The sequence below is a fragment of the Serinus canaria genome, chromosome 2, assembly GCF_022539315.1.
Source record: "Serinus canaria isolate serCan28SL12 chromosome 2, serCan2020, whole genome shotgun sequence".
Lineage (NCBI taxonomy): Eukaryota > Metazoa > Chordata > Aves > Passeriformes > Fringillidae > Serinus > Serinus canaria.
Window position 1 is genome coordinate 42,825,090 of NC_066315.1, and position 27,237 is coordinate 42,852,326.

Below are 27,237 nucleotides of genomic sequence, written 5' to 3' on the forward strand. Positions count from 1 at the left end.
TGCAATAAGCAGTCTAGGCTGGCAGTGTAGGTTGTGTTGTTTGTGCCCTGCCTGTGCTGTTTGCCCTTTGAACTGAGGATGCTGTATTGCAGCCACCCTGGTGGCTCTCGGGGAGCCTCTTGGCACTGGGAGATGGGAGGGAATGATGCTTGGATTGGGAAGGTGGGGTGAATGGTGTGAGAAGCAGTTCACTCCCTGGGTCTGTAAATCAGCCATGTGGAAATGGCTGTGATTTTTAGATTACTTGGTGGAGAGGCAGGGGAGCAGCTCCCTTCCTGAACACAGACTTTGTGGTTGAGGAGCTTGTGTGTGTGATGGAGGCTGATGTGATGGCCTTGGCTGGTGCTGTGGCAGGCACAGGAGGGAGGCAGGCAGGCAGGCACAAGCCTTGCCTGGGATCTGGTGTGCTCTGAAGGAAAAAGAGACATGGAACTTGCTGTGTGAGCAGTCAGGAAGCTCAGTGCTGTGAAGAAATGGTTAAGGAAGGAAACGTAGGTGAGCTGTGCAAGAAGTGCCTGAAAGAATGAAGCATTGAGGCTGTGTGTTGTACCTGTTTGCCTGTGAAGTTTTGTTTGTCCTTTTTACCTTTCTGCTCCCTATGGGCCTGCTCTAGGTCTGAACCCCTTCCTCCCACCAATGTTTTTGATTTTTTTATTACAAAACACATCATTAAATCTTGGAGAAACCTTGTCGATGTGACGTCAGTCCTGTGGTGCAATGTGGAGTTCCCACTGCTGTGATCCCAAAGGGCATTCTCACTGTAATAATCTCCATTCCCACAAAAAACATGGCTGAAGAGGGCATAAGCCAAGCAAGGGAATCTGTAACTTTATTATTGAGGGTGAGGAGTCACTTCCTGGACTTTCACCAGGGAACCCACTGAAATTTGTAACCTTTTTCTTAAGCAGAATGTACTTTGGATTCAGTCAAGCAAATGTTTTGCCATGCTCAAAGTTTGATGGAGTGTCCCCCGTCGTGTTTGCACAGTTGGGATCTGAAACCCCGTGAGCAGTGTGTGGGGAGTCACTACCCTGCCATCAGTGCTCAGTGTCTCACTGCTGCTGCACCAAGCTTGTGCTTGGTGTGCTCTGCTTGTTCCTCCTGAGTGCTTAGAACTTGAAAACTGTATTTGAAGTCTTGAATCATGGCTCTGTTGCATTTTCCTACAGGCCAAAGTAGCAACAAAGCCTTGGAAGCAGGGAAGTCAGGGTCCCTTACCTGGGTCAACAAGCTAGGTTTTGCCTAGCTGATTTATTAACATTAAGTCAGGCTTTAAGTAAATAAAAAACGTGGCTTTTGTGTTCTGGCTCTGTCACCTGGTTGAAGAGTGTGATGTTGGAGTGTGTCAAACTGGGTGTCCCTAAACTGTAGAGAAGATGACAGATGTTGCCTGGTCGGCTTAGGGAAGTTATGCCAAAGATCTGATCTTTGAAGGAAAGCTCCTTAATGTGTTTGTCTTCCCATCAGCCTTACTAATAGGACAGTAGGTCACTGTGGCTGGCAGGTTTTTACCCTCTTAATCTGTCCCATGTTTGGGAGCACTGACAACTGCTACTTCTCAGATGAATGGAAAAAAATCCTTACCCAATTCAAATTTAGTACTCTGCTGCTTTTATTTCCTGCAGAGGAGGTGGCATCTGTGACAATATCATCTGCAAGTACAATGTTCCTGGCACATTTGGATAGTGGGAACTAATTTTAACCACTTGCTTGTTGAAATACCTGTGTCCGTAAGTTCTGTGTGTGTGTGCCTGTCCCTCTCTAAAAGTTAGATGACCTGTATCTCCCTGAGCCTCTGTGCCTCAGTGTATGGGTCTAGTTATTCTGGGTTGGTATTCATACACCCTGCATTTCTGGTTTGTGTGAGCACTATCCTGTTGAAGGGTGGTTGTATAAGCTACTGATATAAAAACTGTTTTCTTATGTTCATTTGCTGATGTGCCTTGGAGGGCTCCATCATGTAAATTTGTTGACTGTGCTCTGTAAATTAGAGGTTCTTCCCTCTTCTGCTATTCTATGCAAAAGTAGAAGAAAATACTATTTAATCTGTTTTGAAGAATTTATCTAGGAGAGATGAAAAGCATTACTCTCTTCTAGTGTCTCTTTCTACAATCCTACAAAGCCTCCATCAGTTCTCAGCCATAGTGGATGGCAGTAGCTCAAAGCCAGATGGCTGCTCAACATCTTCTCCATTAATTGTTGGGAATCAAATGACCTAATTATTTTTCCTACCTTCAAGAATGTTTTTTTTTTTTTTCTGTTGTGAAATACCTAAAGTATTGTGCAAGTAGGTCTGAAGTAATGGAATACTGGGTTAAGTTGGTGTGGAAATACCCTCAGTTCTTTGGAGTAACAAGGAGAAGGCTGGTGCAGAAACATTTGGGGTTTTTTTGATAGCTGTCAGCTGATTTAGGCAGAAAGAAGTGGTATAGGTGGTCTGGCTATTATGTTTAGCCACAGATACAATAACAGTTGCTGGAACTGGCAGGAAGGTGTAAGCAGCTCTCAAAGAGTGCTGGAATGTGAAAATAGAGCAGAATCCCTTTTTTCCTCTGCTGTTGCATGAAGATTTGAGTGACATCATTTTGCATCCTCTTCAGTTTGGAAAAACCTGAGGGATTAGGTTATGCATTCCTTTGTGTGAGTGTAGCACTTCTACAGCTATTGCCAGAACACTAATCTGCAGAAAAAAAAAAAACCAAACTAAAACAATTTAAAAGAAAGGTTGCTTTGCTTTGTTGTCTGTCACCATTTTCTCCCCCGATTTTTTTTTTTTTTTTTGGGTCTGGCCTCTCGTATAGTCTATTTCAAGAGATTGTAAACCACAGACAGGATAATCTGTTAAAAATAGTAGTTGGCATTTGAGCCTGGGTGGCTTGAGGTCAGGGTGATATCCTGTCTACCTGTTTTGTGTGATAATGGCTCAGGGATGACTGCTGAAGGCAGCACAAGTCTTGCAACTTTGGGGAATTTTTTCAGCCAACCAAGCATTTCTTGTGTACAGTGTCTAAATAGGTGGGAGTTTATTTTGGAGTGATAAATGCTCATGCTGAGATCTGCAGCCAAAACAGATGTGATATGGATGTTGGTTACTGCCTTCTGGATGTGTTTTGGTATGACTTCTAGTGAAACAGTATGGATTTTGGAGCTTTTGTCTGTTTTTGCTGCAAAAGATTATCTGAAGACTCTAATTTTTGTATTAGGAAATGAGCATGTGGGAATGGCTCTGCATTGACTTAGTTTCTGTGAGAAATACATCTCAGTTGCAACAAACAAAAAGTTGTACTGTTCAACAAGAAATTTTGCTGCCAGGATGTGGGAGAAATGTTCACCTCTTTTAGCTGTGTCTGTTGCTGGTGGTTATTTGTTTTTTGTTTTGTTGTTGTTGTTTGGTTTGTCTTGGTAGGTTCTTTTAACTTGGTGAAGTGTGAGCAAACTGATGGCTTGTTCTCAAAGGAGGATTTTATTGCTGTGGAGTGGAACTGACATATTCCCTATTCCTGCTGCTACATAGACTATTTCCTTCGAGGAATGGATTTAGCCCTTCATTAGTCCAGGACACCGCCTGCAACTTTTTTGGTTAAGTGTAGCAAGCCTGTTATTCACGTGTGCTATGGAGTTGTGTAGTTTGACTAGGAAAAATGTTGAAGGGTCAATAGTTATTTTCAACATGTCCCTTAGGAGGATGACTGTCTAAAAAGTATCTGTGAGCGTGCAAAGGCGGACAAGGTCAGCCTAGAACTTTCTTCCAGAGAGTGTGTTCCTGGTATTGAGGACAGGCTGGTGGGTGTGGGGCTTTCTGGGAACTGGGAGCACATCTCCAGAACAGCCCATCAGCCAGGTGAAACTCCTACCCACATGCCTTGTCTGTGCTTATGCCAGTATGAATGCACAAGATGTGCTTTCAGAACCAGGCTGCCAATCCCTTGCCAGGACTCTGGAAACTTCTACTTAAAAACATTTGCTGTTTTGGTGGTGATTACATGAGACAAGGAACCAGTGTTTCTCCTGAACATACCTGTTGCATCTGTGTGTGCTGAATGTTGATTATCTTGGATAATTAGAAAAAGCCACTAACGCAGGCGGTGTCCCTCTTCCAGGGTGTATTCATGGGAGTTGTTCCTTGCTTCTATATTTAATTCCAGCAAAGCAGGCTGCTGCCAGGTGCAGATGAGCATGTAGAGCCTCTGTAAACCTGGAAACCAGCTGTAAGCCCTAGACTCGCTGACTCACTGCCTAAGCTCTCAGAATGCAGGTGCATAGAGCAGGGAGGATTACCTCAGTGTTTTTCTCTCTTAATAAGATCTTTTACCTTTGAGATTAAAACCTGGACATATTCTATAGTCCCTTCTTCCAGAAAGCAACAGCTTAATAATTTTGGCCACAAACAATTGCCCAACAAGCAGATGGCAGTGAATGCCCACAAGGCTGTGCCTGGATGGCATTAGGCTGAACCATTTGTCATCCACTGGTGCCACAGACTTGTTAATTAGTGTGAGTAACTCCAAGCACACCAGCATCTCTCAACAACCACATGAAAAACAAAGGAGGGGCAGAAGGCTTGGGGTAGTGTCCGCCATGCAATCTCTGCACCCAAGTGAGCATCACCTCCCTGTTCCTGTAAGGCCAGGAGCTACATCAATGAAAACCAGCAAGGAGACCAGCAGGTTTCAGATGACTGACTGCACAGTGGCAGTGATCAGCTCAGAGGGGATGTCCTTGCCCTCGTTTCACAAGATCCTGGTTACAACCTAGATGGGAGCTGCCAGAGAACAGAGAAGGGCTGGCAGCTGATTGTTCAGACCAGTCCAGCACTGGCCTTAACAGTGTTTAAGGGAGCTGTGTGTTCAGATATTTTCTTTCTCATTTCCTTATGCAGCTCCCAAAGAAGGGAGGTGGGATTCTGCCTTGAGGAGTCCAGCTGTTAGCATGCTGGTGAAAGAAGCAGCTAATGAATGAGCTCTTGGTTGTGCCCTGAACCTTCTGGGTCTTCAAACACACTCGTGATCCTGTCTTAAAGGAGTTACACATACCACCTAACTTTAGCACAGAGTTAGATGTCTCTGGAAGCATGCTTTGTAGGTCTGCTCTTATTTCCTGAGCCTTTTTATAGACTACATAGGAATGTAACACACAACCAGGAGTCAGGTCAGTTCTGCAACAATTTGGCTGTTAGAAGAGAAGGGGTGGATATATGTGGGGGACCAAAAAGCCCAGCGCAAGAATAAAACACCTAATCAAAAACAGAGACTAAGCTTCACATGGTTTTAGTGTTCCATAGGCATTTCAGTGCTTATGCAGTAGGGAGGAAATTGTTCTTCACAAAACTCTAGCAAGGCTTGTTTTCACCTTTTCCTCCCCTCTGCCTTCTCCATCCAGTTAAAAATCTTTCAATCTGCTTTTGAAAAAACAAATTCTAACTCATGTTCAATTATATAGCTTCATAATAAACTGCATCAAGAACTGAAGAGTGTTTCAGACTCTTGAGAGACTGTATTTTTTGATGTAAACAATCATCATAGATTATATAGCTCAGGCCTCAGATGTGTCAAAATGAGGTCACTCCCATGGCCTTGGATTTTAGAAGTTCTTTAGAAAAGTATAGCTAGAAGGGGTTTCTGGACTGTTTTTACTACTTTTCAGTTCTGGTTTGGATCAGAGTTTTTAGGCTATTGGGAGAGGGGAAAGAAAGGTCATCATCCTTAAAAAAGCAAACAGAACCCTTATACCCCCCTCCCCCCCAGCTGCACCACTGGTCTGTTTATTCAGGAAAATAAATGCATATGAGTATCTAAGAGAACATTCAGCACCACTGCAACATTTTTGCAGAAATGTTCTTCAGATTTTGAGAAACTAGGAAAAATACTTGATTGAAATACTGGTTGTATGGGACCTTTGGAGGTCATCAGATCCCAATTTTCTGCTCAAAGCAGACCTATCACATTGCTGGATTGCATCAGCCACGGCTTTGTCGTGTCTTGAAGACTGTCAGATATGGGGATTTGAAACCTCTCTGTGTAAGCTGTCTGCAGGATTGGTAGCCATGCCCTCTTAGTTTAGCCTAGGACATGGTTTGCATTACTCCCAGAGAGGCTGCACCTTCTCAGCTTTCTCAGCTGACACCTGTTGTAATGTGCAGGTCCTTTTGACAGGGCTGACCGTGGGATTGTTCCACCCCAAGTGCAGGACTCCACAGGTCTCCTCCTAAAAAGTCTCTTGGCCCAGTCAAGTGTCCCAAGGTCCATCTAGCTATTTCTAGCTCCTCCTAAAAAGTCTCTTGGCCCAGTCAAGTGTCCCAAGGTCCATCTAGGCTGAAGCGCTGCCTTTTCAGTCACCTCCTCTGACTTAGGATCATTTGCAGATTTGCTGTGGGTGGAGCTGTGCCAGTGCCAAGGTTGTTGTTATTTGTTTGGATGTTGAGCATGATTAGCCCTTGTGCTGACATCTGGGTTGCTGCTCTTGTTCCTTCCTGCCAGCTGGATTAAAACACGTTGAGGAAAACTGAAGCTGAAATAGCAGCACTCAGTGGCTGGTTACTGTGAGCAGTGCAGAGAGCACTCAGCTGCCTTCACCTCGGGGGCTTCTGAATCACTCAATCTGCTGCAGAGCTGGGTGGGATGGGGATGCTGTGGTCAATGAGTGGTGATCCTGCTGTCCCCATTCCTGCCAGAAACTTGTGCAGAGTGCCCTGGTGCAGTCCCTGCACTCAGAGGGATCCCTGAAGACAGGCAGTGCTACAGCAGCTCTGGTGGGCGATTGATGGAGTAAAGTTCCTGTTTCAAAACATGTTCCCTGTTGTACTTTGCACAGCAAATTGACGTGGGATGTTGATACAAGAAGGAAAGAGGGCCAGAATGAAAACATCTGAAACTTGATTCCTTCTGAAGAGTGGGACTGGAACACAGTTAATCATTATCTATTTGCTAGTAAGCAAGTACATGTTTGCTGGTGGCAATTAAACTATTGTTTTAAAGATTAATGGGTAGGAGAAGCATTGGTTTCACAGTAACAAACAAGTGCTTTCTAGAGCAGAGGCCTTGGGCCAGCATGGAGTGTGCTGGTGCCTTGTTCTGACCAGCAGCTGTGTGTTCCCTTCACATTCCAGCTTATGGTGATTTCATAAACAGAAATTGTTCTTGTCTTTCATTGGCAATAATTCAGAGATGCTGAAATAAAGTGGATGTCAAGGTCTTGGCAGTGCAGAATGGGATAGATTCACTTGGATAAATGAGAAGCCAATTTTGAAAATATCTGATCTTTGCTGACTGATGTTTCTAATGGGAAAATTTCTAGTTGTGTTGCGATGTCCTTTTTATTATATATCAGTACTTGAGGTCTGGTCCTCTGGTGAGGCTGGCCAAGGGGAGAAGCTCTGCACAGGCTTGTCTCCACAAAATGAGCCCTCTGCATCTATTTGGGGAAGCCTGGTTGGGCTGTGAGCTGTGTGCAGGTCTGTTCACGTGTCAGAGGCTGAGCAGTGCCTATCAGGGTACATTAGATGTTGGCTAACCTCAGAGGAATGCTATAGCTGTGTTGTACCATGTTTCAGTGTCAGTGATACTGTGCAGAAACAAAAACAAAAATCAGAGATGAGAAGAAATACGAGATGAGATATGTCATAGGTTCAAAATAGATATGGGAAGGTGGGGAAAAATCCTCTGTTGGCAACTGGGCAAGATCTTGACTACAAAGAGGGTTTGGGTCAATAGAAGCTAATGTAGACTAATCAGAAAATTGTGTTTCATAATTAAAGAATGCACAGTTTTCTGCTCGGAAAGCAGATGTCAGTATGGTGTTGGCAGTTCCAGGAGGACTACATTTAAAAAGTGCCTGGTTTTGTTTTCTGTTAGCTTGCCATGGCCTAGTGCTTTTTTAATTTCTAGCTGACAACATAAATCTGTCTGTTGTGCTTGGTTCCCTTCTGTGCAAGGCCCTGTGTAGGCGAAGCAGAGGACTGCCCATGGGGGTGCAGCTTTTATCCCCCAAAAGGGATTTGTCAGGACTGAGCATCTTTCAGCAATATATTAAAATATATAATAATATATAGTATATATATAATATAATAATATAAAATATATTAATATAATATATGTTAATATAATTATATAATATAATATATAATAAAATAATATATTATATTTTAATGTATTAATATATAATATATTAAAAGCTTGCAGTTATGAATCCTGCCAGTACCCCTTTAATTTTACATAATTTATTTTCTAAGCTGACACATTTTATACCACAGTGCCCAATTTACCTCTGTGAGTGCTGCTACTGCATATCACTTCTGAGTCTTTGGGAGCTGCGTGGGAAGTTCAGGGCTGTGCCTGTCAGAGCCAGGGAGATCAGGGAGGTGGATGAGCTGGTGAGAGGAGGTCACATGTGCAGAGGGTGGAGAGTGGTGTAAAGAGAGCTCTTGGCCATGAGGAGGGGGCTGAGTGGGCAGAGCAGGACTTCTGCATGTGCTGCTGGTTGTAGGGAAGGGATTTACTGTTATGGGAGATGTGTTTGTAGCTGGTTGCTTGTAGAAGAAGAGTTGCAGAGGAGGGGCAAACAGAATGTCAGGAAGAGTTGATGCTCTGTGTGGACAGCGTGTGACAGATGTGCTGTGACACTGGGATTCTCCTCAGCTTCATTCTCTGCCTAATTCTGTTTCTTTAGGACTCCCATTTTATGTTTTACACTGATGCAGGAAGGGCCTGCAGTGGTGAAGGCATTCAATGGAGTTTCCTGGCAGAAAGCACTGATCATGAAACACAATGAACACTGTCACCCTGGCAGTGGGAGCTGGAGCACAGGTTCCCCAGTAACCAAGGTGTCAAGACTTGCTCATTTTCAAAAAGAGGCTTCACCGGACTGGCTCTTCTGACTATAATGAAAGAAATCCTCACTTCTGTCTTGGGTAGACTCCATCAAGCACCAGCAATATGGATGACAGGCAGAAAGTTGACATCCTGCTTGCCTCCAGCTTCCCTCAGTAATTTTTGTCCTCATCCCCAGTACATTTTCTCTCATTCTACCCCAAGGCTAAGCCTCTCTCAAACACGAGTTTGTGATGAAAGACAACCTAGTTTTCATCCATTCATTTGAATTTTGGATTTTAGTCTTGAGAGAAACAGCCACTATCTAAAGTGGTGAAGTTTATGTGCAATATAAGGAGGCTGGATGGAGAAGCAAGCTCCTGCTGGTTTCTCTCTGGTTTTAAAAGCACATGAAGATCATGGCTACTCTCTTTTCCATCAAATGGAGTGACCTGAGGGCTTAGGCCTGAGAGCAGCCTGTTGGTGATGGTGCAGAACAACTTGTACATGCTGGAGGCAGTTTTAAGTGAAGGCTAATTATTGGGTAACTGTATTAGAACACAAGTGTTTGAGTATTCTTCTTTACATTGGCAAAGCCACAAACCTGTTGATGTTTTCCTAATGACAAATGTATCGTTCTTTACCCTAGCATTCGGTTTTTTCTTTCTCAGACTTTCAATAAGCTGCTTAAATTAAAGACTGTAGACTGACTTCGGATAATTGTCGGATCTGAATTGCTATTTGGACTAACTATGTTGCTCAGAAACAAAACAGTGTTTCCAAATTGCCACTGCAGAACAGTATTCAATAAATGCAGCTGGGAGGGAGTGTTTAGGTAAGATTTTGTTTCAGTTTTCCATTTTCCCACACAGTTAGAGGGCACGAACCTGAATGGATTATGGACCTAGAGTTGTGGGCCTGCCTGTTAACAGCTCCAGCTGTCACTGTCCTACAGGTCCAGGTACAAGCAGAAATCGAAATAAATTGTAAATTTGGCTTCTGGTTTTTTTATCATAAAGACAGTTTTCCTTTTTTAGAGTCAATTGGCCACTAGGGCCTTCATCAGAAGGGCTACTGGTACTGCAAGCTACCAATAAGTGTTGTTTTCTGTGGGGATTAAGTATCTCAGCTCCTAATGCTCTGCAGGCTTTTTGCTGGCTCAGATATCTTGCTCCCTGACCCAGGTGTGTGTGCCAACAGAAACTTTCAAGTGCTGATGCATTACAGTGAGAAAACTGTACTTCTGTGCTTGCATTGCCCCTGGGATCTGGCTGTACTGAGTTTCGAAAGCAGTTGCTTGCTGAGGAGGTTCTGGCTTGGAATGGGTCTCCAGTTTGGATTTGTGTGTTTGTAACTCATTTCTCAGGTGGGCAGGCCTGTTCATGCAGTAGGGCAGCCAAGGAGCTGAAGCTGCATTCACAAACTTATTGCTGGAAGCTGCTGGGACCTGGCTCCCTCTCATAAAGTCTTCTGTGAAAATTGGTCTTGCTCTTCCTCCAGGCGTCCTCAGCATTGTTCTGCAGTATTTGGTGCAGGCTCTTACTGGAGTCCTGCATTTTATTTCCTGTCTTAAAATCCTATCTCAAACTACTTTTATGGGAAACTTTTGGCCTTTATTTGTATTTGATTCCTTTACTAGCATAGGCCAAACTTACTGGATGAAAAAAAAAAAATTGTGGGTTTTTAGAAAATTTGGTAGCTATTTTGGGGACTAGATTCAGGCTTTTTGCTGTATTCAGACTTTTTGCTGTATTCTTTGTTGGAAGCCCAGGTTGAGCCTTGTTTAAAGATCCTCAGATGGCTTTTTTGTACTGGTGAATTTTTGTGCTTGCTGGGTATCATGGTGTATTTTAGTTAGTGGCTAAATAGAAATATTCTGTAATCAGGCTTATTCTGAATTTATAAAATGCATAAATATAGTTGAAGCAGGCAGCTGGAGACTGTGGTGATGAGGACATGTAACATGTGAGGTTTTTTTTCAGAGAGGAGAAGAGATCATGTTGGCATTGAACTTGTACCAGGATGCTGTGCATGCACTAACCTTGGCCCAAAGGATCTGTGCTGCCTTGGAATGTGCAGTTCTGCATGGAAATTAACATTTTAGTGCCCTGGCACTTCACAAAGGCTGTAGGCAGGGTGATAGGGTGTAAACTGCCTGAAAACAACGAAGGGCATGGTTAGATAAACTTCTCTGTGGGAAACGTCACCAGCCACTTCAGAAGGAAATGCATCAGGGACCTTGGTTGGAAGGAAATTACTGCTCTGATTGTGATGATTTTGATTTCCCTCTCCAGCTAGTAAGTGAAGGACCTCTGACACATAATTCCTATTTTTGCATGGTTACCTTGGGGTGAAGTACCTCCATGTGAGAGAGGAAAGGAACTAAGAGCTTGCTGCTATTTCAGGGCATGGAGAGGGAAACTTAGTGCATTTTATTTCCTTTTGAGACTTGTGTTTAAATTAGGAGTCCATCTTCCCTGCCATGGGGCAGGGAGGGAGGGTTTTTTCCATTACCTTTACAAATAACTGAAGTGTCTCAGGTGTGGAGGTGTTTGCCACTGCTGTTGAGGGAGTGTAGCCAGCTGTTTGCTGAAAAATGCCCTGTTGTTCCACTGTTATATCAGGAATTTTTAGCCACATCCCAAACAATGGCCATTTATTCATGCTAAAACATCTTCCTTTATTCATAATACTTTTATCTTCCTCAGTGTAGCTATCTGTATGTCAGAGTCCTTCCTCGTGTTTGATTGTCAGACTCCATCTGTGTATATCATGATATGTGAAGTTTTATTCATTATTTTCTTCTGTCAGTCATGTCTGGTCAAAGACATTTTTCATAGGCATGGACTGGGTAATTCCAGTTTATTTTTGAAAAACCATTGAAGTGTAAATGAAAACTCTCTTCACAGTGCTGGATGTTCAATTAATTGTATGTGATGCTTACATTGGAAGGGTTGTATTTCTGAGCAAAACTGCTCAAAAATATTCCTTTAAATAAAAATCTGTGAAATATATAATGTAGAAAAGTCAGGTAAAGATTTTTTTTTTAATTCCCTTGGTTATTTTTGTGTCTATGTGCTGGGGACTTACTGTACCAGTTGTGTACCAGCAATAGCAAAGTAAGAAAACACCCGAAGAATTAAGCAATCACCATCTCAGAGAACTTGTTTATTCTTTATAGCAAGCTAATAATTCCAGAATATTTCTTCAGCATGATTAATGGTGCAGATAAAAAGTCACCCTGACTAAAATCAGGGAGTGCCATTCTCAGTGTTTCCTTGACATGCCACTAGTTTGCTATTTCACTTTCTTTTGGTTTGTTCATCAGTGATTAAACCTGCATCATTTGGTATTATCTCTCAGCCAGGTGCTTATTTGTAGGCCATCAGCTCCAAATTGAACTTCTTGGCAAATGATCTCTTTGGGTGGGAACTGCTGCTTTGGCAGGACTTCCTGCAGTGAAAAATCTGTCATTTCAAGCAAAAGTTTGGGAAATAGTGACACCAGTGTGGCTCTCCATAAAAATCTTGGGATTTGTGTCATAGATCTTCTAAATGTGACTGTGAGGGTTCCTTTGTCTCTAATCCCAGCCTTTTTTTTTTCCCCCTTTAGGCACAGCTGGAGGCTCAGAGGGCGACTCAGGACTTCCAGAGGGCCACAGAAGTGCTGCGTGCTGCCAAAGAGACCATCTCCCTTGCTGAGCAGAGGCTGCTGGAGGATGACAAGCGCCAGTTTGACTCTGCCTGGCAAGAGATGCTCAACCACGCTACTCAGAGGGTAACACCAACTTGCCCCAGCACCTGCCTTCTCCATACTTTGTGTTCCCCTGTGGTGTATGAGGCCCAGTTTCTGAAAGATTTTCCTTTTGGTCCAGATACATGACAGTAGGAAATGAAGCTATGGAAATGGTGAAGCCTGAGCCTGAGTGGTCTGGGCCTTGGCTGCTTCTGGGACAACTCTAGTTCTCTGTCTGGGGGTGCTAGTGTAATGGAGTAGCTCTCTACAGAAAATAAAAAAAAGCTATTACCATCTATTTTACAGGGGTAAACAATGTCTTAATGCATGTCTGCATTTGGAGTTGTGCCAGAATAATTGCATGGGGATGGATGCCTATTCCTGAATGTGTGTGTAATGGGAGTGTTGACCCTGGCAAAAGAGGGACATGTTCCAGTTTTAGTATAACCTGTTCTTTGTATGGACTCCATTGAACAAGTCACTTTGGTTCAGAAATGTGTGTTTGAATGTGGAATTACTCAAAATCTTGTGTTGCATTTTAAGCTTCTATGCTGCTTTATCCTGAATTAACTTTGGGATTTAGACAAGGTCTTACCTCCTTTGTAAAGTCTTCTTAAACCTGCAGAAGAGATGCACTAACAAAGAAAGACAGTATTCTTTCTAGCAGATGTCAGGAAGACTTTTCCTGTCATTTGTCTTCTCTCTGTTAAAATAAACCTTTCTGCCTTTTTTTTTAACATAAAAGAACCAAAAATCCAAGTTAAAAACCTTTGTTCTGCATATACTTAATATGCCAGTGAAGCTGAACTTGCTATTCCAAACATGCTGTCATGCCATACAATGCTCATATTGTTGTGCAGTCCTCAGTGCAACAGTGGCTCTGTTCTGTTGCAGAAGCTTCTCAGTTGAAAGGAAGGCTCTATTTCAGAGTGAATTTTAAAATCCAGCTGCCTGATGAAGAAACAGGGAAGAGAGAGGATGTTTGCTGTGTGTAGGGGGAAGAGATAGAAAACCTGGTATATATTAATGAGAAAATGAACTCCAGGGTACTGTTTGTGTTATTGTCCCTGTTATAATTTGGTATTTGGAGATGTGGTGACTTCTGTGTTTACGAGGGCAGTCCCACCTTTGCAGTGTGTGTGTGCCAGCTGTTATTTTTCCTGGCTGTAAACCCTGCTCCATATGAACAAAGTCCAGAAATAGGTAATTTTGGATTCTCAGAATTGATAGATGAGAAAACCAGAAGTGTTTAAGGAGTTGCTTAGAGCTCCTGACTGCTAAACTGCTGAGTTTTGGTGGACAGTGACAGCAGTCACATCTGCCACCTACCTCTCTCTAGCTGGCAGAACAAAAACTTGTGTTGGGGCGGGTGATGAAAGAAACAATGGCAACTTGAGAGTACAAAGGAATTCTTCTTTTCCTTGGCAATTTCAAAGGCATCCTTGTGTCCTTCTACAACCCTTGATCGTTCCCTGACAGTCTGTGAGAGGTGTGCACCTGAGATGAGCAAACCAGGTGATTCAGAGCAGCAGCTGGCTGCTGGCAGTGTTTGGTGGAGTTGTGCTGGTGGTGTTGATAGCTGCTGTCAGTGATTGTAGGACAGCTGCTTGTTGGGGGGTGGTTCAAGCCATAATGTCTCTGATTTGTTACAGCTGAGCAGTAAATGGGCTGCTTAGGTGTACTCACTGCAGCTGTAAAATCTCCTGGGCACTGAGTGGACTGTATAGAGCAGCTGAGGGCTCCATGAATGGAAAACTTGTTGTCCAACAATTCCCAGTGCTTAAAATAGTCTGGGCAAACTCAGTTCCCAGAAAGTGCCCATCTGCCCCTTTTCCATGGTGCAGCAGGTTTTGGGAGAGTTCCATGGAAGTTTGTCTTGTGATTTTCATTGGCTGTGTTGGAGGTCTTAAGGCTAAGGCCAGAGCCAAGAAGGGTGAAAATGTTCTTGCAGGTCCTGACTGAGCACACCCAGCATTAGTTTGTTTGGAGTGCTTGACTGAGTTTTGAGTCTTCTCTAAGAGTGGGGTGAAAGCTTCACTTGGCTTCAGTGCATGCAATTAATGCAGTGCTCAGTGTTCAGTGAGGCAAACAGAATGATTGGGATCTCAGGGAGGAGGAAACATTGGTATTGCCTACCAAGCTATGGATGAAAAGAGGTTAGAGAATGAAATCTTTTAGAACAAAAGTTCTCCTTGACTTGCCACAGTGTTGCTGACAACTCAGATCATTAACTGTGAATTACATTAGAAATCACTACTGGAAAAAAATGTTTCTGTGGGTGAAGGCTGAGGGTTAAGAAATAGACATCTTCTACTGGCACATATAAACTTGCTCTTGGAGAAAGCTTTTGCACTCTGGTTATTTGGATTTTCTAGCTTTCTTTGCATGCATTTTTAGGTGGCAGTTGTAGTGGGCAGAGAATAATCTTGCTCCAGGCCTTTTACAGCAAGGACTCAAGTGCAGAAAAGCACCTCTGAGCTAAATGTTCGAAGTGGGCTACCGATTCATTTGTTTCTCTTCTGATGGAAATGTCAGGCCAGAGTCAAGTGTTTTTATTTGCTATTCTTAGGCAGAGGGAGCAGGCTTTACTGAATGAATCTGAAACTTGGGACCAAACCTGAGCCCTGTAGCAGCTTGGTAGCTGACAAACACTGTAGACAGAAAGCATAAAGAAAAAGGGTGGGCGACAGAACAGACGAGAAACTGAGTTTTTACACAGCTATGTGTGGAAATGCTGCCAGGTCAACTTTTGCACTTGACCTGAAGGATATAGACAAAGACTTGAGTTCCAGGGTACCAAACAGGAAATGCTGTTTCCAGACCCTCACTGGGAGGAAATAGAGATAAGGGTTGCATGTTGTAATTGCTTTTTGATGTCTTGATAGCCTGAAAAGCTATTAACACTATTTTTAATGTGACGAGCTATTGGGCTTCTGCAAACAAGACTTCTGTAGCCACTGATCTAGAAAATAATACAATTCAACTGATGCAAAATGGGACAGTTACTGAAATTTTGTTTTTCCTGGGTGAGCTGGGAGCATAATGTGTGGAAAATCTATTCCTGGAACAGGCAGAACCATCATGAACGTGTACATGGAGTATAGGCTATCACTCAGAAATTTCTTTGCACCTCGCAGTTTGAGCTATGTTTCCAAAGGAGGCTGGGAGCATAAATAGGAGCTGGATTCCTGCCTACCTGCCTGTGAAGATGCAGCTAATCCCTGCAAATGTCTGTGCTTGAGCTAAGTGTTCACAACAGAGAAGCACTGGACTGTGGTGCAATCCTGCAAGTCAGGCAGCTGCTTTGCCCGCTTCTGCTGTTAACTTGATGTGTATGGGGTTGTGTGGGGTAAAGTCCTGTGGTTTTTTCCTAAATATCCATTTTTCCAGAGATCTGGGAAGTGTCATGACACTTAGATTGGAATTTAGCTCATGGTGTCATGTCTGGAACCTGACTGTGTATCACTTGCCAGATTTCCATTACGATGAAAGGCGATCTGATCAGTAAGTGGTGTCTGGAGAGCAGTTCATGTGGCCAGAGGGGCAAATTCATTGAAAGATAAATTCTCTGTTGATTATATTGGAAATGTAGACAGGCTTGATGAGCTCTTAAGCTGCCTGGGGAGGAAGAGTGCTGTTCAGTCTTAGCCATTGGCTTACCAGGATTTTGGTAACTGCAGTGTCTCTTTAAAATTTGGAGATGATGTTTTTGCTAGTGGATACCAGCCTGGTTCTACCTCAAATTGTAATGCTGCAGTTTGGGGTGCAGAGAGCAGGGCTATGAAAGACAGTCCTGTGACAGGACCAAAGGATATTGAATTTTGGAGGGATGGAGGAAGTATTTTAAAAGATCTTCACATTTATGCTCCTATTGAAAATAATTCATAAAGATGTACAAAAGGAAAGTATTGATAGATGTGTTACATCTAGTTTGACACAAGCTGGAGCAGAAAGGAAGATGCTTCATGAATTTCAAGAGAAATTTCTAATTTCTAATTGCTGATGCAATCTGCAGTTTTGAAAAGGCTCTGCTTTTACAGTCTTTCCTGAGATATGTTGAGTTCATAAATTCTGGCAGGGAGAAGAAATGTTTTGGCTCTTGATCATGAGACATTTTAAAAAGGAGAGGATGAGGGGAGAGTAAAGAGGGAGGAGGTATGCTCCCTCTTGGATTAATTTGGCTTGTGAAGCTCCCTTTGATATTACACAGTGAAGTACCATCTGTCAGTGTAAAATGTGTGGGTGCTTTCGTGATGTAGAGAGGAGAGATACTTCCTGCAGCTAGAAAAACTTAGAGGAAAAAAGGGGAGAAGTCTGTGAAAGAAACAACAAACCACATCTTTCCTTGTCCTGATCTCTGTCACTTTATCCTGGAAATACAGTGATTTTTTTGTGGTCCCTCATATTGTTGATTCTCTCCTCCTGGTTTACTGATACTATATTGTCTCTTTCCTCCATTATTTTTTAATTCTTCCCCTAGAAGAATCAGCTTAATGTCTTGTGAAAGAAGTGGTCCTTCAGAGTAATTCTCTGGCTTAGATAGTCAGCTTTGCTCAGCTCCACTGATAAAATTGTTCTTTTGCATCTGTTATTATTACTGAAATTTTGCCTGGAGTCCATTTTTACTTTTGATTATGGAAACATTTTGGGTGGAGCAAAGCTATTTGTACAGACTTATTGATGGTAAATATATACTCTACAGTGACCTTCCTCTCCCAGACAGCTGGGTAGAAAATAGAGGGTAGGGGAGGAGAGAAGAGGAATTGATCAATCCTTGTGTTGGGGGTTTTTGCCTGCTTTGTCTCCCATTACTTGTATCTTATAGCCTGTGCTACCTGGGAGAGTGAGTTCTGCCTGGGGTAGGTGATCCAGTAGTTAGGGACCGGCAAGGGCTACAGGAATGTCTGGTGGTTGTGTGGGTATCCTGGAAGTTCATCCATCTTGGTGTTTTTGTCCAAGACTATGTCCCCTGCTCACCCTGAGGGTGAGCTTCAAGGCAGGTACAATGTCAGGAGGTGATATGTGTCTTGAGCAGCCTTTGTCTGAAGAGATGTCATCCTCACTTCTTTTTCTGCCTTTTTCTAAGTGATGCAGCTGCATCTGTGATGGGTTAGGAGCATCTACAAGGCAAGGTGGGTGGTAGATGCACTTGGGTTAGACAAACCAGCTTATTTTGGAACTGTGACCAAGAGCTTGTTTACAAGTCCATATGACGCTGCAATTTTTTCACCAAATGTATTATTAGCTCTAATAAAAAGTACTTCTTTCCTACACAAGCCTGTCTGTCTTTTTCTAAGCCTTCTTAAGGAGGTGAGGAGTTAGGCTAGCTGGTCTTACATTGAACTTCCCAGCTGCAGAGGTTGCAGCATCATTTGCAGTTTGTTTCTGTCAGCCCTGATGAACAGCTTCCCCATTTAAAGGCTGTTTGGCTTTTGTGGAGGGGTGGATGATCTCTCTTGTTTCTTGTTTGAATGAAGTGCTTAAGTGCTGAAGTGCTTTTCCCACAGGAAAACAAGGGTGTGGGGGAAAAGAGAGATTTTCATACATCACTGATTCCTCAAAAGGATGAGGTATATAGCCTTTTTTCCCCTTTCTTTCTGGACAAGGTAATGAATGTGGATATATATGGCTGGTAGCAAATTCCACATTTTTGTCAGATATTTTGAGGCGTTTGCAATGTGTCATCCTCAAATCCCAGTTCTCAGAGTTCAGCATTTCTGTGATGTTTGATATGAGACATTTGAAAAATCAGCACAGTACTGGACACCTAACCTGCTTTATAACTCTGGTGTGGTGTTAGTCGTACTTATAATGTGATTTATCCCAGATATCAAAGTTTATGCTAATTTTGCCCTAAGAATGGATGTCAGGGACTGACATGTAACTGAGCATTGGCAAATTCCAGTTGCTCCATTATTTTGTAGCTTACGGCATTTTTAAATTGCAGTTTCCTTGCCACACTGGAGAGAAGCTGAACCACCTTCTGTGCAGTCTTTGGAGACTGCAGTTTGATTTAAGAGACTTCCACGTTAAAACCAGCCTTGTCTGACATGTTTCACTAAGGCAAGTCTGTGCACCAACTGACTTCAAAACAGCTGCTTGAGATAAGAGGCTGCAGTTTATTTTTCAGTATGCAGGAGAGAATATGTTATGAGCCTGATAGATTTTTTCTTTTTCCCTTTCTTTGAAAATGGATGCCTTATATATATGAGAAAGTTGAAGGGTGTTGGGGTTGAGTATATTATTTTATATCTGATCAGAAGATCCTTTGAAAACCTTTATTTCTCATAGTTTAAAGTTCTCTAGCAGTTCCTTTCTTTAATAATGAGTGATGTGCGCAGATGAGCAAAAAGTGTGGCAGCAAGAGCTCCAAGTTAATGCTGATGGCTTTGGCAGTTTCACTCTTTCATTTAGGCATCAGAAAGGACAGTATGACAGTTTTCCTGAGAGGAACAGTGATCCGAGTGAGTCAGAGCTGACCATCTCTTTTCTTTGTTCAGTTCAACCTGAGGGTTGGGAGGACTAGCACTCCTTTTAAAAAAAAGTTTTGTGGGTGAGGTTATTTAAAATCAAGATATTTTGAATATTCTCTCTGCATATGTGAGCTCAGATGTAGTGTGGTGGTGGGAGCCAGGCGGAGCAAATTTATGGGAAGTTGTGGAGTAGTTGGTATCACAGCTGAGGCATTACAAAATCCAGTACTGGAGAGAATCAAGTCCTGCCATTTTTTGTGTGAATACCTTCATAGCTGCAAAACAGGAAGCTTAAAAAAAAACAACTGCTTTCCCCTCATTGACAGAGCAACAGAGAAGTGTCACCACTTTTCTGACTTAAAAAAAATCAGTCACCTCTCTGTCTGGATCTTGATAGCTAGTGCACCAAATAAAACATGTTTTCTGTGTTTTAGATGTTATTTCTGTATTTACTGTAAGCAGTAAAGACTGCTTACAGTACAGACATCTCAAATTTGAACAATAAAAGTACCCTGGATAAAATTACTGGCAAAGCGTGGCTGTGGAATACCAGCAGTGCAACTGGTATGGAGAGACATTTACTTTCCCAATGCTTGTGACAACCCTTTCAATGAAAAAAATTTCCTAACATCCAATCTCAAACTCCCCTGGAGCAACTTGAAGCCCTTTCCTCTTCCCTGTAGCTTGTTACTGGGGGGAAGAGGCCGATTCCCACCTGGCTACACTCTCCTTCCAGGGGGTTGTAGAGAGCAATGAAGTCTCCCTGAGCCTCCTTTTCCCCAGACTGAACACCCCCAGCTCCCTCAGCTGCTCCTTATCAGACTTGTATTCTAGATATCTTGATACATGAGGATAGGGGGCCGGTCATAACTTTCCTTATCTGCATAGTGGGAGTGTCAGCTCAGGGCTTGAACCTTTGCATTTCAGTGTTGAAACTGTGATTTCAGGCATGTCAGCTGTTTTCTAAGAGAAGAGCCATCTTAGACACAGTTTTCTAGTGATTGGTTGTTCAGGCCAAACTGTGTTTGAGTCCTCCCTCTGCTGTGGTTAGCTTCCAGCCCTTTCCAGAGTGATGGGGCTGCAGCTGGGAGCTGAGCAACCAGCAAGCTCTCTGCTGGGAATGTTAGGTTCCCGGGAGAGGAGCAGGAGGAAACAAACATTGCTGTTGAATGTAACTGGGTGACTTCTGCTAGTGTTGCTTCACTTGTGAATATCTAACTGGGTTAAAATATGGATGTTCCCAAAAGCTGAGGGTCTTCTAAACTTCCTGTGAGAGAGATTGTGTGAAAAGCTGTAAAACCTTTGTCATAATTTACACAGTATTTGAAGACCTGCTGCTCTTTTTGGAAAAGACTTTTAAGTAGGTTCCCTGGAAGTAATTTTTTCAATACCCTCGCTTTCCTGAGATGAGCTGATAGGAGAGATTATGAAGTTGCTGTTAATTGAAATTATAGAAATGGATCACTGTGTCTTGCTGCTCAACCTGTTTTTTTCCCCCCCTTGAAGGTCATGGAGGCAGAACAGACCAAAACGAGAAGTGAGCTGGTTCACAAGGAGACTGCAGCCAAATACAATGCTGCCATGGGAAGGATGAAACAACTGGAGAAGAAGCTGAAAAGAGCCATCAATAAATCAAAGTATGTTTTATGTTTGAAGTGGAGTTTATGGTGAAAGCTGTTTGGGAGAAATACCTATTCTATGAGGGTTTTGTACTTGTGAAAGTGTATTGCTCTTTGGGTTCCTCTCTGTGTGTAGCAGCCTCACAGCACAGTTGGTGCTGGTATTTGTCCTTGTTGTCCTTCTAAGTGCCTTTTGAAACACCTGACTCAATGGACTGGTGAACTGGGATAAGAAACCTTTTCTGAGCCCCATCTTGGTCTTGTTCTAGTGCACTGAACTCCTTGGTGGTGTGTGATTTGAGGAACAGGCACATGGGATCCACACAAGTGCTGTCTGCAGAGCTCTGTGTGGATGTTTCACAGCCTAGGATTGTTCACAGTTCTTATTTTTAGTTAGGAGAGCAACAAAGCAAGTGGCAGAAAGCTGAAAGGTGCGAGACTGCACGGGTGTAAGGTGCTGTACTCGAGGCTTGTTTACTTCCTCCTGCTGCCATGGCAAAGCTGTGTGAGAGCCGTTCTTGGGGAAGGAAACACCCTTCAGAAGGCATAGCTAAGCAGCTCGTGTCATTAATAATTGTGTCTGCATTTACTGGGCAATTTGGCTCTGTTGCAGAGAAGTGAAACAGCTTTTTGCTCAGAACCTGTTTAAAATTTTGGCCCTGTTTGCAACCAGTTCTTAATCCTCTTTATATTTCACAGTCTTTTTTTTTTTTTTTTGATATTTCCAGACTGTGGCTTGTCTAAACAATCTGCTTGCTGTATTTAGCTTTTAATCCCTTCCATCTAAAAATGACTTTTTGGTGAAATCGGTCAACTAAAAATCTATTTTGATTGGTGTTTGCTCAATTCAAGAAAGGATTAGCACTTCTCAAGCAGGATTCAAGCATGTTTGCTGAAACAGTGTAGTGGTGTGACTTCCTAGAATGAGCTGCATGCTGTTTGTCTAGCACTGCAAAGGGGCTGTGAAAACCATCATCAGATCCCTAAATGACAGATCCCTCTGGATAAGGGCAATAGCTGAGAACAGTTTTGGCTGCCGGGAGTGCCTTCCTTGCAATAGGAAAAAAATAAAGGCCGTGATTAAGTTGTCAGTGGGGTCCTACATAGCTTTTTATGATTGTGTGGAGCCTGGTTTCCCAGCTGCCTCTTGTGTGACGTGCCTCTGAGTTTTCTTTTCTTTGCTGGAACTACCCTCAGAGGGGTGTCTTGTGTCATTCTCCTCCGGCCAAGCTGGTTTCCACTTCTTGGAAGGATCCTGGTGTATTCTTTTGTCTCTCAGCAGTGCTGATTGCAGCATAAACCATCTAGGTAGGGTGTTTTGGAGATCCTTTAATAAAGGGAGTACAGAAATGCCACTTCTAACCTAGTACTGATGTGAAAGCTGCCTGGTGCCACAAATAGTTGTGGATGTCTTTGAAGTTATGCTACATAGGGATGTTGGAAGGGTCAGTTGTCTCCCAGCATTGCAATTTTTACCTAAAGGAAAATTGCAGCTGAGCTGAAAACATCAGTGGTGTCAAGTGGCTACAGAAACTTGGAAATGAGGCTGCTGAATTTGGAGCTGTTTTTATTGTAGGATGCAGCTGGCCTCTAGCTGCTCTTCAGGAAGGATTTAACACCAGCATCCTTCTCTGACTTCCTCCCTGAGTGGTGTGGCAGCCCTGGCTGTAACACTTCGGCCTTTCTGGCCTTTATTTCATCTTCTCTTTAAACCTGTGGATAGACACACTGAATGAGTTGCTCTCTTTTGGGCAGAAAATGATTTGCATTTGCTCCTTGCTTCAGTTGGGATTAAGATGCTTAAAGCATTACTGTTTTGAAAGCAAGACTGGGGCATCCTGGAAGAAAGTAATTTAGATGATTTACTGGGTAAAGTTGATGAGCAAAGGATTATTGGGTAGTTTTGTTTTGGTTTTGCTTTTAATTTAGTTTTTGGGTGCTTACTTGCTTGTGATCTATGAATGTGCATAGGCTGCATGTTCTTAACAGTTACCAGATCTTGTGGCTCAGTGTCTCTGAGCTGTAGGATAATGAACTTGCCTGTGTTAGCTGGTTTTTGGAAGTCACTTTCTGCTCTAGTGCCTTGGGCAGAGTGCTTTTCACTCTTCTGTCACTGACTTGAAAAGCACTTTGTCAGTGCAGTGCCCTGGGCTCAGCTGTAGGACACCAGAGATCAGCTCTCCTGCCCTGCTGAGTTACAGACCAGCCCTCAGTGGTTACAGGGCCATGGATGTCAGGGAATGAAGGGACCCTGGGACATGGGAGTGCCTCCCCTGTCAGTGCCCTGGTTCCTGCTGGCACCAGGTGCCCAGCTGTGTGTGAGCCATGAATGACCAGGAGTGTTTGTGTGTGAGCTCCTGCACAGCAGGCTCGTGGTGTCCTTTGTGCTGCTGAGCTGGGGTTTCTCTCACCTGTTGCAATGAGACATTCCTGCTCCTCTGTGCACAGGGATGGGTTTGTGTACACACACATGTGCATGTGTGGATTGCTTTTTCACAGCATGCAAAGACACTTGTGCTTGTCACTGATAGAGAGGGGACTTTTCCCAAGGCTTGTGGAAGCTGGTGGGAGGTTAGGACTCGAGCCTGGTTGTTCTTCCCAGCTGGCACCAGTGTAGGGAAGGTTGAGAATCAGGATTCTTTGAGGTGAGTGGGTTTCACTGCTTTCCCTGTGCATGTTTCCCTGCAACATCATTCTGTCAGTATCTGTGTGCTACCATTGCTTTGGGATAGGGCTGTTGGATCCTTTATCTGTTGTATCCAGATTCTCAACTGCAGTGTTTTATTTGGTCTGGCAGTGCATCTGTGTAGCCTTTGGCAGGGTGATGTCCCACTAAGGGAAGGCAGAGGTGCATTTTGGCTGCATTGGTGTCACTGGAAGCATTGAGACTTGGCTATGTGCTCCTGGTGATGGTGGGAGGGTGCTTAAACTATCAGAGCTGGAAATAACCTACTCTAATGGAAACACAACTCAGTTATTTTGTCTGTGACAGTGTAGTGAATTCAACCCTTCAAAGAATATAGGATCAGAAAGCCAATGTTTCACATTCTTGAATTCTAGTGCACAGTCCAAAATGCAGCTGCAGTAGGGCTTAGAGCTCAGAAGAGCCTTGCTGTCAGGGTAGAAGCATAACAGGAATAGTTCACATTCTATTTCATGATTTCATGTAAGGCATATCTGATTGTTTATCTCTCCCCTACTTTCAAGGAGAGCTTCAGAGAGGGGAAGAGGGTGGTGAGCCCTGCTAAATAACAGGGCTATTTTTTTCTTCCTTCTCAGAGTTGTATCAGACAATATTGGCTTGTGGGCTTCAAAACTTTGAGGATGGAAAGTGGTTTCTAGGCTTTGTACTGCACCTCTTGTACCCCTGTCCTCTTGCAACCTTATAAGCAGGTTTAGGGAAGTGCCTGGTGGGCCACTGTTGGGAGGTGCTGTGCCCTTGTGTGTGGTGCTCTGACCTCTCTTCACACCCTCTCCTTCACTGGAAAACCCAAGAACTGCCCCTCCACCCCCCACACCTGAACACAGAGAAGGTTCAGCTTCTGTAGGAATTCACATGTGCTGTGGGCTCAGAAAGTAGCTGGGTAGAGAGAGGATGCCTATGCCTGAAGTTGGATGTTACATTTAAATATATTGCTGAATCCAGGCCTGGAGGAATTATGCTGTCAACTCCAAAAACTGGAATTTTGCAATTTGTATTTAGGTCAAAGGACCCATGAGAAATAGATGCATTAGGGAGTAAGAGAGAGACACTGAGAGCATGTGTAGGTGTTCCATCATCTGGATAGTGGTCTCCTGGGATAGCAGTGATACACAAAATAGCTGTGTTAATGCTACAAAGAGAGCAACTCCCACGCCAGTACATGGCATTCAGTCCCAGTGATTGTAAACAACTCTTCTTTGTTTTCCTACAGACCTTATTTTGAACTCAAGGCGAAGTACTATGTCCAACTAGAGGTATGTATGTAATTCAGATCCATCTGAAACTCTTTGCTGCTTACAGTAAATACTGAAATTGCATCTAAAGTGCTCTGACAACTATGTTGTGTTTCTCTACAAAACCAATTCAAAACCTCTTGAGCAATTTGCTAAGCACATTTTAAAGATAAAAGACTAAGAGAGTCTTTGTTTCCTTGTGTGAAATAAGAGTGTTTGAACTCTGTCAGAACCAAAAGAGTACAGTTTGACTATCTTTGCATCTTGTAGTTTAATGTGTCTGGGATTTATTTGTTTGTTGTGGGTTTCATTTTTTCCCCCCTTTGTTTAATGCTTCAGACTGTTTAACTGTACTTGGGATGCTCTTTTATGTTCACTGGCTGTATCAATTAACAGAATAAGTAACCTGCTTGCAGTGTTCAAAAACCATGCAGATGTGAATTTCTGAGTTGGGGTTTGGCTGGCTAGGCTTCCAGGGCTTTTTGGCATCTCTGCACTGCATTCTGTGTGGTGCAGCAGTGTCTGGCCAGTGCTTGGGCACAGCACATGCCCTGCAGGGTGTAGTGGCCCTGGGCCAGGCATGGCAGTTCTGTGTGGGTGGTAATCCCTGCTGTTACAGCCAGTCTTGGAGCTGCTGGGGATGGAAGGACAGAGCAGCCCTACAAATTCAAATACAAGAATCACTCTCTTTCTACTTGAGTGACTTTTGTTGCATGTGGCCCCTAAAATGGGGGACTTTGGCTCCTCACAGTTGCAGGGTAGTGGCCAGTGCTGTTGCTGTGTGGGATGGGCACAGGGTTTGAGTGGAGCACGTTGCCTTGGACTGCTGGCCATGGGTGCAGGAAGGCTCCAGTGGGGTGCTGGGTCAGTAGGATCCTAGCTAGAAAAGAATTTCCATTCCTTGTCTAGGGTGCAAGGCATATCCCACAAAGGTTTTGCGAGCCCTTTCTTGCCAGAGATTCAGCAGTATTTTGTAAGCCTCAGAGACTCTGGTGTGCACCTTTTTCCTTGCCAGGTTCCAGGCTTGGGTGTTCTTTCCTCCTCTGCCTTGCCTGCCTGCAGCTGCTGCTGCATCAAGCTGAGCCCTTGCCTGCCCTGGGCTGTCTGCCAGGCCGATAATCCCTGCTGCCTAGAAGCATCTTTTGAGAAATTCCCTTTTTTCCACGGGCAAAGGCACACTGTTTGTGGGCCTGTTGCTTCTCCATGGCAGCTGCTCAGTGCCCTCCTGAAGCAAGGTGATTGTGTAAACCATATGAAAAAAGCACAGATGGTTTTTTGTGCATTAAAAGCAAGCATTGAGAGAACTACAGACACACAAGCAGTGTTTTCCCTTTGGGAAATAGGATGCACAACACTTCTGCCCTTGCTGTGGGGTGGTGTTTGTGCCTGGGGACACAGGAACTGCTGTGTTACAGCTGTCAGGGTCTGAGGTTGTCAGGGTTTGAGGTTTGCTGCTTTCTGCTCTGCAGGTTTAGTGTGGGCCGGAGTGATGGGTTTGGTGCTCAGCAGAGAGTGAGGCTCAGCCCCCTGGGGGGTGACCCCCAGCCCTGCTGGGCCCTGCAGACCGGGGCTGCCAGTAAGCCTTAGGGGTGGCTCTGGGATAAGCAGTGACATAGCTGAGAGCTGCATTCCTGTTAAGGAGAGATCCTGCCTGCTCACATCTTAGTGGGGCCTCTGCTCTGTGCTTAGCCAGGGGCCATGACCACACTCCAGAGGCAGTTCCAGCCCCTGGCTCCCATGGTTTCCTTTGCTGTTGTCTCCTTCACAAGTGGCACTGCTTGGGCCAGGGTGCTTCTGAGTTCTGAACTCTCCCATCCCCTAGATACCAGCCCCAGTTTGTGCTTGCCTGTGCAGAGCCAAGGCACCTGGGCATGGAAGAGGGAACCGCGTGCTGTGCCTTGTTTGTAGTGAAGGTCCATCTAATACCTGTCTCCCTTGTTAGCAACTGAAGAAAACAGTGGATGACCTGCAGGCCAAACTGGCCCTGGCAAAGGGGGAATATAAGACTGCCTTGAAAAATCTGGAGATGATCTCAGATGAGATTCATGAGAGGAGAAGGTCCACTGCCATGGGGCCCCGAGGGTGTGGCGTGGGTGCCGAGGGGAGCAACGCCTCTGTGGAAGACCTGGCAGCGAGTAAGCCGGAGCCAGACACCGTCTCCAGTGAGTACAGAGCACTCTCCTGCCTGGGAACATCCCATGGGCATCGTAAGGAATGCTGACGTTAGGGCTGCTCTGTGTATTCTGCAGTTTTGAAATTTGCTGGCTGCTGTGAGACTGTGGCTAAGTTGTGATGCTTCTTGTTATTGCAGGAGTTGATTACATTCTTTAATAGCCAATTTTCAAGGGAAAGGATAATGAGTTAAAGTGCATCAGCCATTCCCTTAACATCCCTGTAGTTTTTTGCACAGTGCTGTATGAAAGGGGCAAAATGAACACGCTCCAAAGCTTGTGTCTAATTTTACACCAGTGGTGCTGCTGGCAGTGACTCGCCTGGGGAGGCTGCAGGCTGTGGCAGATCATTCAGCCAGTCTGGGAACAGACCTTCTGGGTCAAGTGCTTGTCTTCCAGTGCTGGGCCTGTAGTACAGGGAGCTAAAGTTGTGGCTACAGTAGTGGAGAAGGGTGTGATGCTCCCAGGGAAGCATGTAAGGATAAGCTCCTTTGTGCTG

At 44.0% G+C, this 27,237-nt stretch overlaps 1 protein-coding gene across 1 annotated transcript in view; it reads left to right on the forward strand.

Moving 5' to 3' along the window:
* SH3BP5 (SH3 domain binding protein 5) overlaps window positions 1-27,237 on the forward strand; it is a 51,503-nt gene that overhangs the window by 19,227 nt on the left and 5,039 nt on the right. Inside the window, exons 4-7 of the mRNA XM_009086165.4 lie at window positions 12,417-12,581; window positions 20,519-20,649; window positions 24,546-24,588; window positions 26,510-26,729. Of these exons, the coding sequence (XP_009084413.2) occupies window positions 12,417-12,581; window positions 20,519-20,649; window positions 24,546-24,588; window positions 26,510-26,729 (559 nt within the window). The remainder of the gene's footprint in view (window positions 1-12,416; window positions 12,582-20,518; window positions 20,650-24,545; window positions 24,589-26,509; window positions 26,730-27,237) is intronic.